The sequence below is a fragment of the Lepeophtheirus salmonis genome, chromosome 1 (genome assembly GCF_016086655.4).
Source record: "Lepeophtheirus salmonis chromosome 1, UVic_Lsal_1.4, whole genome shotgun sequence".
In the NCBI taxonomy this organism is placed as follows: domain Eukaryota; kingdom Metazoa; phylum Arthropoda; class Copepoda; order Siphonostomatoida; family Caligidae; genus Lepeophtheirus; species Lepeophtheirus salmonis.
In genome coordinates, this window is record NC_052131.2 from 17686489 (window position 1) to 17702799 (window position 16311).

The 16311-nt window shown below is 31.1% G+C and overlaps 1 protein-coding gene across 2 annotated transcripts in view; it reads right to left on the minus strand.

Moving 5' to 3' along the window:
• Positions 1 to 437: 437 nt before the first annotated feature.
• Positions 438 to 16311, minus strand: part of LOC121119425 (band 7 protein AGAP004871) — a 47142-nt gene continuing 31268 nt past the window's right edge. For both annotated transcript variants that reach the window (XM_040714089.2, XM_040714096.2), the window contains exon 3: positions 438 to 2386. In XM_040714089.2, coding sequence (XP_040570023.1) covers positions 1789 to 2386 — 598 coding nt within the window. In that variant the 3' untranslated portion in view covers positions 438 to 1788. The remainder of the gene's footprint in view (positions 2387 to 16311) is intronic.

A 16311-nucleotide genomic window follows, 5' to 3' on the forward strand; every position in this document is an offset into this window, starting at 1 on the left:
ATAAAAATCGTAACAAGATGGATGATGTCTTTTTTCAGATATGGTGATTAGATCTGTCTAATAATGAAATCCTTCATCCTGTAATGTTTATTATAGGAAAATGTTGCTGAACAGAATCTGGCACAAATGAATGTTATTAAGATGACGCTCGATTAAAATAACTTTTCTCAAATATGCGGACAAAATATATTTTTTATCTACAGTTGCACTTCTGTAATTTACATACAAACTGCAAGTTATTTTGATGAAGGTCTCTTAAATGGCACCCACTGCACAAGAAGAAAGTCCTTTAAAGTCTCAACATTGGATGTTGAACTCTACAAGCTTGTCACTTTCCACTAGATACTTGAATCCAGAGGATTCAGATCTGATGCTTTAGGACGTCTAATAATGAGCCATGCATCTTGTAATGGTTATTATATTAAAACTCAATCAAATGAAAGGATACGGTATATTTATTTTATTTTACCACATTAAAACGCAGAGCCTATGAAAAATGTTTTAAACATTCATATTATGTTTAAAAACAGGAGCTTTCCCTTAGATCGGATATGAAAGTAAGTACTTTTGGAATGAATATGTTTTGAATAATTTTTTTGTTCTTGAAACTTTTATAATATATTATCACAATAAAATAATAGTAGTATTAGTAATTAAGAAGAATATAATTTTAAGAATTACAACATGAACTAAATACAGATTATTTATTATTATCAATATAATAGTTATTTTGAAATAAAAAGAGTAAGAGAAATGAGAACACAGGTTGTTGATTTTTTATTTGTTAAATTTTTTTTTTTTTTTACTTTTGAGCATAGTAATTAGTGTTTTTATTCTTTAATTTTTTAGGTGACTTATTACTTATAACCATTATTTATTCATATAGATATTTTGTGTGTCTTTTGAAAAAAAAAATCATTAAAATTTAGCAAAAAGTGTGAGATAAAGAGATAAAAACCAATGTTTTTTTTTTTAAATTTAATTTTTTTTCTATATATTTATATATAAAACTCTTGGTTTTTTTGTCAATAAATGATGATTAAATGCGTCAAAACTATTTAATTATTCAATATTTTTGTTAATAGAGGAGAAAGGAACTTTCAATAGAATTAAAGAAGAGAGAGAGAGAGAGGTTGTTTTGAAATGTGGGGTTGTTATGTTTTATTTTTTTCTTGATTATTTTATCATTAATGTTTTTTAGAAAATATATAGAAATATAAATAAAAGTTAAATGGTATTAATTTTATATATAATAGACTATATTGTAGATAGATATACTCGAACGAATAGTAAACTTTCCATCTCTTAAAGTGTATATATTTAGCTTCGTCATTCTTTCTTGTTGAAAGATAAGCTGCATTGCGGATGTAGAATATGGAGAGAGGATATATATATATATAAGTGTGTTGTAGAGAGTGAGAGGAAGAGAGAAGGAAAGAGAATTTGGTTGATGGCCAAAGTTCTTGAGGGTTTTTTACTTTTTACTTAAATGTCTTAATTATTTCTTTATATATATACGAGGGCCAATTATGTATTATAAAACCTGGACCAATATATACATATATATATTTCAAAAATGATATCATCAGCTGTCTAACAGAGAGAGAAAATAAGAGATGAATCCATAACGACCCAGACTACATATTATGATTTATGTAATTATGATAATATGTTTAGAAATGCGAGTCGCCATTTTTTTTCGTTTTCTTTTTTTTATTTCTATTTTCACTACTTCTTCTTCCTCCTATCAAAATTTGAATAATAGCTCTGGTTTTCCCGCTCCGAATTCTAATCGTTCTTATTCTTTTCCTTCCCCGTCCCCATTGACAAACAGAGACTATCAATTGGGAAAGGAAAGACGATCGTAGAGCTTTGCTCAGTGGAAATGGCATTAAGGGTCTGTAAATATCGTAGTTGAAGAGCGGATTGCGACTCTTCGAGTACAAGGGCCGCCTCCTTTAAATGTGTACTCGCCTTTTGTTCTCCTTCGGCCGCTACAACTTTAGCTCTCGCCTCTCTTGCTGCCTCAGCTTCTGCAGCCATGGCTCTTTGAAGTTGGACAGGCACACGTACATCTTTGATTTCTACTCGCTCTACTTTGACACCCCAGGGTCGCGTAGCTTCATCCAGAATATGCTCCATAACATGGCAAATTGTTTCTCTTTCGGAAAGGATTTCAGCGAGTGTTTTTGTTCCGAGTACGTTACGTAGAGATGTTGCGACGAGGAGATTCGTGGAATGTGTGTAATTGCCGACATTGCATACTGCAGCGAGAGGATTGGAGATCTTGTAGAAACATACGGCGTCGACGGATACAGTCACAGAGTCACGGGATAACATTTCCTGTGGCGGGACTTCGTAGGATACCGTTCGAAGATCAACACATCTGCAAAAGAATAATACGAAAATAAGTCATTATTTAAGGCATTGTTTAGTTAATCAGTGAAAATAAGTCATTATTTAAGGCACTGTTAAATTAATCAATGAAAATAAATTTGGGCATATAAATTGAATTTATTGATATAACAAGCAGGAATACATTTGCTCGAGTTATTAGGCGTCGGGGAACCGACTAAAGAAAGACAAACTTGGATTTTATAATGTTAACATTATAAAATAAACATAGATTAAGTGGTCAAAAAGAAAGTTGAAGAAAACAAAGGTGTATTTTTTCTATTATATTATTGAAATTATATTTAAAAAGATTTTTAACTTCCATGCAACATCCAGACAAACTTTGCTTTATGAATATAGGTTGCAATAAGTATTTATATATTCTATGTCCGAGACTCAGATATATTACAGAGTGGGGACTTAAAACTGGACTAAATTACGAAAACGTGATTTTGATGGAATGAAGAAAAGATACCTCAAAACCAATATGGGGCATGTCTAAATATTATATTAAGCAATATTAGATATGTGGTACTTCAGCAGCAATAAGAGGCTCGATACACCTGAGAACAGATTGAGAACTCTTACAAATTTGGATGAGAAGTGTGGAATACATTCTTATCCAATACTCTTAGGACTACAAACTCCAGGGGGGGTGAGGTAAGAGCAAGGAGCAGGCCTGAAGTAGCTACAGAATGTTGTGTATCTTCTTGATGATTTGGGGATATAACGGATTTCTTTATGTTGTAGTCAGTCAGGATGGAGAAGCCAACGGTGGCTGAAGCTTTTCTCTCTTTTGCTGTTTCTCCAATATTTTTACACTTATAGTCATAAAATAACAATGAAGCTTGTATATTTATGTTTTACCTATCGTTTATTTTCATACTAATTAAACCTCGTAATTAAAAGTAGGGGAATAAAATCCTTATTAAGTGCTACCACATGTTTTGTGTCCCCACTCGGTATGGTTTCGTTGCCTGCTTATTTTGTTTTTTGTACAACGTGAGAATGTCATATTATTAATTCTACGTAGATATGCAATGCATACATGGATAACTAGATTGCTCTCCCTACTTTGTATATATTGTACATGCATAGTTTTTCAGTTTTAACGTTACATTAAAAAATAGCAAATATACAGTTTTTATTTTAAGGAGAATAAATATTAAATATAACTTACATTTTTGTTCTCTCTCTCTCAAACCCATGCCCACGTATAAATATATACATATGTATTTTGAGTCATATATAAGTATATATTTAGCAATAAATTATGCGTATATACCCAGTCTTTATTTTATATACACATACAAAATAAAAAATATATATAAAAATGTGGAAAAATGAGGGAAGGAGAAGATGATGAAGATGTACAAAAAGTATGAAAATTAGATGAGGTTCCTAATTATGGCTCCGCTTTTATAAGTCCTTGAGAATACCAATAGAAATAATTTATAATATACTGGACTTAAAGATGAAATCATCGCCCTCTTTGGGTCACCATGGAAGTAAAGGTTGTCGTCATATCATTTTTTTTAAATCCTCCGTAAAATACAGATAAAACACATTCATTCCTTTTCATTTCGTCACAATGGAAGAACTATACTCGAATCTCCTGGAAATTCGGTTCACAGAGGAAGAGCCGAGATGTACCGCAGTTATATGTTTAATTAACAATCAAGGAAAAATCAGCAACCCCCACATCTGTAACAACACAGGGCTCACAATCCATTAGATCCAGGAAACCAGGAAGAAACTGGAGGATTCGAAGATCCTCAGGAGGACTATTTTGAGATTGCAGAGGTTACAAGAGGACTCCAGGGATGCAAAATTAATCTAGAAGGTACTCACCATCATTGAGCAGTACTGAACGAGGTCCTTTGTCACCATTGGAAAGGAACTTGATATCAGGTACAAGAAAGATAGGGCAAGTGCTAACAAGGATCTTAAATACCTGTCTTACAAGATAAAAACTGGACAGATTAATGGTCCCCAGCAGGCCAAATCTTAATATAATATATTATTTTGTCTGGGGCTACCTTGCGTCACATATTTGTAGACGTCCCCATAAAACTAAGGCAAGTCTTGTGGTTTTTATAAAGGAACACTTCACATCCATACCTTAGCCGTCATTATGTTTAATTAGTTTAGCTGCTAGCACCCATTCTGATTATGGAAATAAACACAAAAACTACAACGTATCTAGCAATGATAGGCAGGATATACCGTGATGCCGATCATCAATTATACTCCGAGTCCTACATGGACTTAAACTGCAATTAATCCTTAGAGTTACTCTTCGTCTTTCATAAAGTTGTAAGCATTTTATATTTATGTTTTTCTTCAAGAGTAAAATAATATTGGTAACAGCTTTGGAAAAAAAAATGTTCCGGCTGCAATTACAAAAAAGTTATATACATTTTAATTTTGTGGAAGTAGATAATTGAGACTCGGTATAAAGATTTATATTTATAACTTTGAAGTAAAAGGTTTTTTAATTTATGCGATTTTTTTATATTCACCATCATTAGAAGGGGCTATAGGTATTGGTTATCCAATAAATCCATTATCCAATGACTGAAGAAAAACCCTTTATTTTAGACATAAATAGTAGATAAGTATACAAAAGTTATTGAACCAATTATTTCCTATGTTTAAAAGCAATACTTATTCCTTGTACGAGTCCAAGTAGATGTATGTTACTTCTTTTTCTTCTTTAGATGAAGCAAGGACTTCTCTCTATGTAATTGCCCTTGGATAATTATTATATATAAAAGGAACAAAATTAATGTATTATTCAGAAAATCTAAGGACGTCTATTAAACAAACTCCTATTATTACAATTAGTAGTGTTAGATCAGTCCTAAGGACAGATACCTCAGTCCTTCAGTATTACGGTCCTAACTATATTAATAGCTATTCTTCACTCATAGCTAGTATTGAATAATATAAAATCGAAGAAAATAATAAATGATAGCTAGAGCGTATAGTAAAAAGTTATAGGGACTTAAACTTCAGCTATCTTGTCTCTTGAAAGAAGTTATGTTAAACAGCTGATAGAACATAGTTTGTAAATACGTCATTTCAGCTATTGTAGTAGCTATTAAAAAACTAAGATGTACCACTCCTAGGACTCACAAATTTTATTAGCACTGGAATGATAGGACCACCTTCTTTTTAGACCCACCCAATACTTAGTACAAGACATTTAATTGACAACGTATGTTTATATACATGAATGGATAATGAGTACCTTACAATTATTAGGGATTGAGTAGACATTATACCAATAAAGATAACTATATTTTACTCAACGAGAATAATTTATTTTTTAGACAAATTATAGTGACTCATGAAGAGGATAAATATTAAAATTGAGGACAATGGTTGGTATATTATATAGGTTGTATATAGTACTACGTATTATGTACAAGGAGATACTTAATGGGTCTATAAACATATGTAACTATGTATAAATGCCATTAAGAAGATATTCCATTATACATCATATCTACAATGTACATATCAATATTTAAAATCACAATGATATCCACGGTTAACCATCAGATCACCTCTCAACCTCGACTGTCAAAAGGGAAAGGAAAATTTTGAAAGAAAAAAACATATGGTAGCTGGTTTTCTGTATTTTGTTTTTGTTTTTCAACTGTTCATTATTATTTGAAACAGTGATTGGGAAGCTGTGGGTCTCAACTCCAAACGATAAACAAGGTTGCGACACCAATGCCAGGGAGTCACTGATTGATTTTGATCCGCAGGACCATATTATTAGATAAAACACGGTGAAAATATATCACTCAACTCTACGCTCGAGCCAGTATTGAACTTTTCTAGTTTCTGCTTGGTTTTTTTTGCACTACAGCTGTGGCTTCTCAAACTAGTGCTGCCAAATTAGCCGATTTCCAAGTAGGCTTAATCAATTTTTTTAATTGTTCAGTTTATGACTTTTTACTTTTGTCATGAAACTAATGTGTTTTGTCAAATTTGTTTATGAGCTATAATGAAAAAAGCACAACAATCATCCATTCCAGAATCTTTTAATTTGAAGGAATACCAAAAAATGTTATAATCTAAGTTATTTTTAACCTTGACGATACTCAAACAAAAAATTTCAATTCTACTCAATTTCTACTCATCATGGTAAAAAAAAAGGAGTAAAATGAGGATTGGCATCAGCTTGATGTATGCACACAGTGAAGGAAAGGGTAACAAGAATATTTCCTTGTAGTATGATCTCCCTGTGGCAGCTAAACAGAGTATAATAGACAAGAACAAGAGGTTCAACACGGTGAAAAACCTCAGCGGGATAAAAATAAGTTTAATTTATCCTTGCTACTGTCAGTCTGCCTGGAGTGGTAGAAAAAAGGATGATTGATATACTTAGTCTCTATGTATCTTGGTTTTTTTTGTAGGATTTATAATAAATTAGCAGGAGTTCAAGGAAGCGGATGCAAATAAATTTAACCTAAGCTCAGGAGTTCACCTGCACAACCTTTGGGCCGTGGTGTATTATAGCATAATCTAAGAGGTAATATACACGTTAAACCTGTAATAATTCATTAATACAACTAAATTGTTATTTCTTAAATGAAAATTTGTTTATTTTACATCATTGATTACTATACGAGTGCACCCTGTGACTTTTTTTTTCATATATACAGACATTCATACATATTGAGAGCCAGAAATGCAAACATTGCTTTATTAATATAGATAAATTAATGATATAGACTCATTACATATATACAAACAACATTCCAAAACTACCACATAAAATGTCAGGCCTTTCTTTCTCTTTTTTGGAGGAATGGATGGCTGTGTGGAGCGATAAAGATGTCTCTGCTACCTTTTTAGACATTACTGTACATTATTTCACCCCTAGAATAATCCTCTGCAAAGGATAAGTTTTTAATAGAACTAGAGTAAAATATTATTCCTTATGCAGAAAAAATAAATAATCCCATAATGAGGTAAAAGAAGTAGAATAAAAGACTATAGATAATTAAATAATGCCTTTCATATACGCCTTGTATTGATTTTATATATGTTATGTTTGTGAAGGGTCGGTTTTATATTGAGTGGACTCTGGGGCAAATATAAACATACATGAACTTTTTTTTTATAAATATAAATAGACAAATGCATAAAATTGTAGAGTTGTTTAAAATTACAAAAAAGTAAATAAATAAAACAAGTAGTGTTCTCCAGTTATTTAAAAACACAAGAAAGAATCAAAAGTGATTAAAAAAATGGGGAGAGGTCCCCTTTATACAATTAAAATATTAAATAGTTTAAAAGTCCATTGAGTCCATAAATATCACAATTGTTGTGTTCAGACCCACTGGAAGAGGAGTCCTTTTTGATCTACATGCATAAATTATCTTGATTGCCTTTCCTATTATAGCCTTCACTTTCAAGTCATTTTCTCTTCTCATTATAAGAGCAAAAAGCCAGTCAGACGACTAGAGACTAATGTAGAAACTATTGTTAATGATAATCTCCACTATAGATGAATGAAATCTCACTCAATCACAAAATAAAATAAATTGAACGAAGACTCCACAGCTTATTTGCAGAAAAAACATCCATGGTCCACTTTATTCGAATTACTTTTATATATCAAGGATGTCACCAAAATGTAACAAAACCACTCCTTGACCATGCAGTAAAGGGGTTTCAGTGTACTATTCTTGGGTTGATTGCTTCTTCTTTCATATTAAGACTCTTCCAGTGCTTTGCCACAAACGAACTTGGTATTATTTTTGTCATGACTTTTGGGTTTTTATCCCTTTCCACTGAACCAATTCCAATACAAAAGGGGATTGGCGGGCCTAGTCGTAGGAAATTAGTAGCACCAGTCAAGCGAGTGACCCTGCATGAAGAATTTCATTGGTAATGTTTCTTGTGAATCTTTACAGTTCACATGTTCATGTTAGCCTATGTTTTTGATAGTATTTATCGACAGTTCTAAGGCATGGGTTATGGTTGAATGGCTCATCAGGACCTAAGGCAATGAGAGAATCAAGGAATAAACTTTCCCCAGAAGCTGTGGTTATATACCAATAATTACCCAAGGTCTCTGTTGTTTTAAAAACTTTATACTGTCCAGAAAATATTCTATCAAAGAATCCATATCCAGTTGATCTTTTGAAAGCGTATTTGATTTTTTATGTCCAAACGTCTTTGCTTTTCAAGAGTCTTTTTTGCCTACTAAAGTTAAGATTTTTCCAAAAAAAACTTCGGTGTCGAACTGCCTGAACCCAGTCTCCACCTATTAAGTGAGGTAATAAGGTGGTCCTTGGAGATAAATTGTCGTTTATCTCCAAAGACAACGTATTTCTTGAGACAGTCTAGTTGACAGTTGAATTTTCGGACATATTTCATTGGAAAAGGTTGTACCAGATTTGGAGTTTTTTAATTTTGTAATATTCAAATAAGGATATCTGGTGACTTTCTTTTTCACTTTCTTTTTCAATTTCCACCTTTCCTTTTTATACTTTTTGAGATCAGATTTTTTTAAAATATATTTTCACTCTGATTTAAAATAAAATGTCGAGCTTGTTCTTGACTTTTTAAAGAATAAAAATATAACATCTTTTATAAAAAATATCAATACATTTATTGAAAGCATTCTTTTTTTTTTTGAAAATAAACGTTTTACTATTTTTAAAATATTTTTTTTTAAAGGTAATACTACAACAATTTTATTTTTTTCCTTTCTACAGAGTGTCCAGACTCTCTCTTTTTTATTTACGTCAAATTCAAAACATTAGAGAGTATTATCATGTCGTCGCAAGAACAACAAAGGTGAAAGATTGCAACCCTGCTTCCTTCTGGAATGTCTTTAAAAGACGTCATTGTGGTCAAATATGGCTCAAAGGCAAAAGTTTACTTTGTATAGCAGCGCCTGGGTAAGAAGGAGGATCTCAAAGAGGCTTCCATGAGTTGTTTTCCTAGAAAATTGACTGCTTAAGCTGTCGTCAAAGCCTCTATAGAGTAACTGGATTTTTCCGAGACTGAAATGACAGCGGACGTTTCAAAGTGCATCATAGAGGATGGTGGTATCTCTCAATCAATTATTAGAGACCTCCAATATCAGAAGCCGACATCAAAATCGACTGCAGCATATTCTGGCGCCACCTGGAGGCCGTTATAGCTGCCTTCGTGTGTCATGTTCAATATTAACTATCATTGCTGTAAATCTCTATAAATAGAACAAAGTTGCACTCCTTGGTATAATAACATAAATTCCTGCTTCTTTTCTAAAAGGATGTCTCATAAAAGTATTTGGGGCATTAACTATATGACCATGAGATACAATTTGAGTTATCTTAGAGGCGATATAATTTGACTGAATTGAGTTCTTTTGCCAAAAACCTATATAATTGTCGTGAAAGTCTTTAAAAAGTAACATTGATTCAACTAAATTCCTTGTTAGCGAATAAAAAATAATATTTGCATGTATGAAAAAACTTCACCCGGTGCACTGTAAATAGTTCTCTCTAACTCATATAACAATACAGTAAAAAAGTGAGTATAATATACAGGGAGCACTATTCAAAATGAATAAAATCACACAGACGTTTAGTTCAACTCATATTAAAAACGAGAAAAAAAGAGGGAAGCACTTTACATAAAATTACAACAAAATGAATGAGACTATAAATGAGGTTTAGCAACGAGCTAAAGTACTCCCTGGCTCATCAAATTATATTAAAAGAAAAAAAATATTAAGTGAATAGCTATTACTGTTGAGACTCCGTCCAACACTTATTTATTATTTATTTTTTTCGGTTCGGTCTTAAGTTATTTTTTCTGGACCAATTTGGGCCGATTTTTCGGTCCAGACTGCGGGTTAAGACTGTGGACCGATTTTTTCGATCTACCTTTTAGACGGGTTTGATTCGGTCTCACTTTAAGGACCGATTTTTATTCAGTCTCAATTTATGGTCCGATTTTTTTATCTCAATTATTATGAGAGACCAATTTTTTTTTTTGATCAACTGTCATTCTTTTTTTCCCGAAAAAATCATAAGCACACGATAAGTTCTAGAAAAAATACTGTATACATAGAAGAGACGACGAAATCAAAATTAATCTGAGCTATCTCTGTTTAAACTTCGTATAACTTCATTGTACTTTAAAAAAACATATGACGTCATGTTATAAACAATTTATTTGTAAAATTGATAGACCGAATTTTTTGTTTAGACCGAATTTTTTGTTTAGACCGATCTAGACCGAACTTTTCTTTTGGACCAATGCAGACCGAGTTTTTATTTGAGACCGGCTCAGACCGAGCTTTTTTGTTTGACCGAACTAATTCAATCTTACCAAAAATATAATATAGACAGTCGAGTGATAAATTGAAAAAAGAAATAAGTATTTTGTTCATGCTTAAGCTACCTAATTACACAAAGTCATAAAAAAAGGGAGAGCACAAAAAAAACTTTTACATGTATAAATAAAGTTTTTTGCTTTTTACTACATCATGTTTGTATAATTAATTTATTATATTTGCAAAAGTGTTCAACAGAGTTTTTTATTCATTGTATATTATATATAAATATTTATACAGATTTTTTGACACGTTAAAGGATATTACGCCTTTAATATATATTCTATCTAACAGTATATTTATAGTTTTTTTTATATTTCTATAACATATATAAAAAGAATATTATAAAGAAAATGAAAATAATAGTTGTGAAAATGTTTGCCAAGAAACTAAATTATTATAAAATATGTATGTGTATAAAATTAGGGTGGAGCTTGTTCCCAGCAAATCCTTCAACTTTGACAAAATACATTTAACTAAAGTTTTAAAAGTTATAGCCTTAGATGAGTGCAAGTCATTTTCTAGTTGATACAAAGATATACAGAGACACTTTATCAGAATGAGTGTTTTTGCGAAAAAAGATTAAAAGCACGCCCAGTTTTGTGACGTAATAAGTATAAATCTTACGTTACAAATATAAGAGAAAAACTACAATTATTGCCAAATACATATCTCTCATTCAACGCATGGATTAAGATAAATTTTATCTTCCTTACGTCAAATCTTCTTGGTGTACTATGGTATGAAAAAATGATGAATGATTAGTGTTGTATCGTTCATAGGGCCGTTTACCTCCGATTATATGTAGGTATACGGAAGTTATTGTTGTCAGGACGTCAACAACTAACTTTTTCTTATTTTATCGTCAAAAGGACTCAAACATAGTATTAATTGAAACTATATTATGATATGACATTTTCTTTGGGCCATTTCCTACTGGGGCAAAAGTCATCATAATTTATGATGTGAATGAAGAAGGAAGGAAGGACTCTGATATAGATAGAAAATATGTAAAAATATTATATACTGACAAACATAGTAGTTACCTACCCCTACATATAAATGCAAGGAAATGTCGTTATATCGTTTCCTTTTAGTGGAGTTAATAACAAATACGTAATAGAAAAATGCCCTGGAGTAATGGCCCATAACTTCTTCTTTTTTTTTTTTTCTTTTTTCATTGAACATAATTTGTTCACTAGAGGGCATGCCTTGAATATAAAAATACATATATTTGTACGTTACACTGATAAATGAGTGCTATAAGTGAATGGAAGAAAAATTGTAAATGATATATTGATGATGAAAGAGTGGGGGAAATTGGATCCCTTTTGAAAAAAAGGGGGAAAGAGACCTCTTTATAGTTTGATTAACAAGGGGTCCACTGCACATAAATATACATAGTTCATAGAAACATGTATGTTGACGGACTCGCAACGTTTCTTTTGTTCCCATATTATTATTATTCTTTTTACAATTTGACAAAATTGAAATAACAGGGTGCGACCTCTATTTTACAAACAACACTCTTGTGCGTTTTAAATGGATTTCTCTTCAACTAATAATCCGATTTAAAAAACAAAAAATACATTCAATATAATCGCCTTTGGCGTCAATAACGGTCTCAACTCCACCTCGGAAACGGGAGCAGTTTCTGTTTGATAGTCTCCTACTGGATTCTGGACTTCACCTCAGGTTTTGTGTTGAATGATAATCTGTTGACATGTCCTCAACTGCACACTACATAAAGTCCACGGCGTTTGATGTCTGGTGAGCTTGTAGGTCACAAACACTTGGTCCAACAAATTTTTTTTTTTAAATCTGACCTGATTATGTTATTGATTCATAATCCCCTCCAGACTTTTCCAGTTTCTTCCTGACTCTCCAGACAAAAAAAGTTAGCCATGTTTAAGAAGTTTGTCGTTTCAACATTGTCTTACCAGAACGAATTGCAACAAGGACACTCTGCCTTTTCCACGATTGTGGAATAATTACTTTGTAGATCAATACCTTTCATTTTTTAACTTACGCCAAATAATTCTGCCTATCTGTCAAAACAGGAAAAAAAACGTCGTACCGGCTATAGCAGGTGATCAAAGTTATTTGTTAAACAGCACCTTCAGGTTGTAGAATTTAACATTTGATGAACTTTTAAATACTACATTTTCATTAATATACTCAGATAATATTTAGAACTAGATTTTAAAATATTTAAAGAAAACTTTGAAACAGCCATAAAATACAAATCATTAGAACTGAATGTTAGCATCAATTAAGCACAAATTTTGTTTTATTTATTTATTTTTATTATACGTTAAGAGGAGAGTTTTTGTAGCAAAAAAAATTAAAGAATAAATATGAAGAATACATAAAGAATGGCTTTTTCAACCGTTCTCTATTTATATATAGTTTATTGATACTTTAATCGATATCAGAACAAAGTTTTATTGTTAGAATGTAAAAAAAAAATTGTGTTATCTTAATTTTCCGTGCATGGTCAAGAGCAGCATTATATAATCCGAAGGATGGGATGAGGCAATCAACATAGATACAAATAATATTATCCAATGGCATGCTAAAAAAATAAACTGAAAGTGAGCACCTTTTTGGATTTGAAGGGCGCGGGACTACCTCAGATTCTAAAGCAATGGAGTTTACCATTCTCAATACAAAGGCTCTTATTCCACAGAAGATACAATGTACGAGCCGCTACAGCCCTACGAAATGAGGAGTATTTTACTAGTAGTTGCAGCAAGATATGCAGCTTTATCACTGAAGATACCTTCCCTGGGACTCGACGATTCCTAGACGATGGCTGGGAGAGAGATAAAATACTTCCCAACTCTCTCTTTGTAATATCATAAGATTATAAGGAAGATTTTTGAAAAAATTTACAAACCCTTTTAGTCCATTTTATGTTTTTGATTGTTTGGATGTTGTTGGTTTTTTAATGTCTCGCTGAAAATTAAATTTGACATTGTGATATGAATTGTATTCTATTATTATCCAAGTATTACTTTTGGATGTGTTTAAATGTACAAAACCTAGAATTTTGATGTAAATTTAACCCCGAAGCTAAAAATTTAAACTATAATGATTATGCATGTATCTGTATATACGCATTACCTACGGGTTTATGTATTAACATATAACAATGAACGGTGAATATATATATATAAAGTGAACATGGTCACTCTGATCATTTGGAGAATGTTTGGGATAAGAATAGCTTGGATGTAATGAAGTTTTATTAAATTAGTTGCGAGAAGGTATACAATGAAGGAAATAAACCCAAATAGCAATTATATGTAGGAATTACTACAATATCGATTCTACATTCTACGCCAAGAACAACAAACACTTACACTAATAAAGTCACAATAAATATTTATTGTTTTTTTTTCGTATTTCATACACATTTACTTATTTTTTACTAATGAGTTATATGTTCTCTTTTCAAGAATAAGGACGACAGCTTTGGAAAAGAAAAAATAATATATTTATGTAGCAACTATAAAAATCCAGGCCCTGTTCCATTATAGTATTATTTACATCTATTATTATGATTAGTGATTAAAATTGCTTGTATTTTGTGGATATTAAAAAAACAAACCGAAAATCAACATGGTAACCCTCACAATGTGAGGAAGGTTTTGGTGGAGATCAGCTACAATCAGTTGTGACGAGGGAGGAGGGGGAGAAGGAAATAAACAAGGCCTTTGGCAAGAATTACTCAGATATTTTGTCTCAATTCTACTTTGAGTCCAACACCCACTCTCAAATATAACTCCGCAATAAATCCTCAGGTTTACTCTCCATCTTTGATGAGTAAACACGAATGTTCAATCAGGTTTGGAATATCAATAGTGGAATGTAGTAGAAAATGAAGTTTACTACTCAGGAGTTAAATAATAACGGCAATAGCTGAGACAAAAAAAGAAGTCCTTTTTCATAACTAATTCCAAAAAAACGGGTGAGCTAAAAAATACACACAATTTTCATCACTAATTATGATGTTTCTAAAACGGTCTCTGAAAATATATCAGGAAGATATCTGGAATTTTAAAGATAATGATTCTATCATTAACCTTATAGCAAATGATTTGCTTTCAACAGGATAAGACGCCTGCTCATACACCTTTAAATATACAATCCTGTTGTAAGAATTTTTTTTAATATTTATAGAACATGAACAGTTGACATTTTTCTTCAGTAGATCTGAAGAACATATACTTTTCCCATGTCAAAGGAAGGCTTTTATCTTGGTACAAATCCCAGGAAGAAAACTATGTGAGCCAGTTTTAAAGTGTTAAGTAGATGGTCAAAGGTTCACATTTTGTTTAAATCTTCAAAATGTATGAAATAATTTCTTTATTTGTTTATTAATTTACATTAGGAAAAAATCCAAAAGCCACCCTGTATCTTTATTTGATGAACAAACATAAAAAAATTACAAACGACAGAAAGTTTACGCTAAAAATGGATTTGTATAATAATATTTTCATTATTTTTTTGACGTCTTAAAAAATAAGAGGAATATTAAAATATCAAAATTCACCTCTAATAGATTGAATGTAATAAAATTAATACAAGTCATAATAAATTAGGGTTTTACTTTGTTTTAAATATCTTACTAACTCATTTGTTGTGTAATTTGGCTCTAAATGAGACTAAAACACATTTTTACGGCTATATAAATACAAATTATCATGGTTAATACCGCAAAATCATTGGAACCTAGAATATAGTAGTCAAAAAATGTGTCAAATAAAAATTAAGGAATATTTGTTGAATAGTAAGAAGGGGTTGAAGGGGGAAATTATAGCGTTCTATATTTTTCATCACTTATTTGTGTAAATTGTTATTTATAATGTACTTTTAAGATTTTTCTACAGAAACACTTTTCTGTATAATTCAGACACGTCCATAATATTTAGGATGAGAACGGAAGAAACATAAAAATAAATATATTTTTTGTAAATACCAAAGGATTTATGAACTTTTTATCCAAAAAATTTAAGCTTTTAAATTATTTTTGCTTAGCTATGGAATTTTTTCCCAAATAATTTAATATTTGAAATTTATTTTCAAATTTTTTTAATTGGGTTAAGTTGCATTTATATTTAAAATAACGGTTATAAAAACGTAATTAAATGTTAATGCAAGTTATGGGTTCCGGCTCTGTAGTACAACGTTAATTTATATGTTTCTATCTACTGACAATGTCATTTTTCAGCTTCATAACAGCTAATTTTAGTTTAACCATTCAACATATAATACACTAATCATAAAAGGAAAGGAATTATAAGCTCAACAGCTGCCATAAAAACTGTTGATATTTTGAGACTACCATTGTGAAATAGTATGATTGCTACTCATTACCAAACTTCTGACGTGAATGTGTAAAATAACATGAAATATTGCCAAAAAGGAATCATAATATGTTTAATACTATTAGTAATAGCAGTATTTCAATAGTACATAAATATATTTCGATTTTTACACAGTATTTTCTTATTGATATTTTATTATTTTCCTTTCAACTTTCTTTTCTTTCTTTC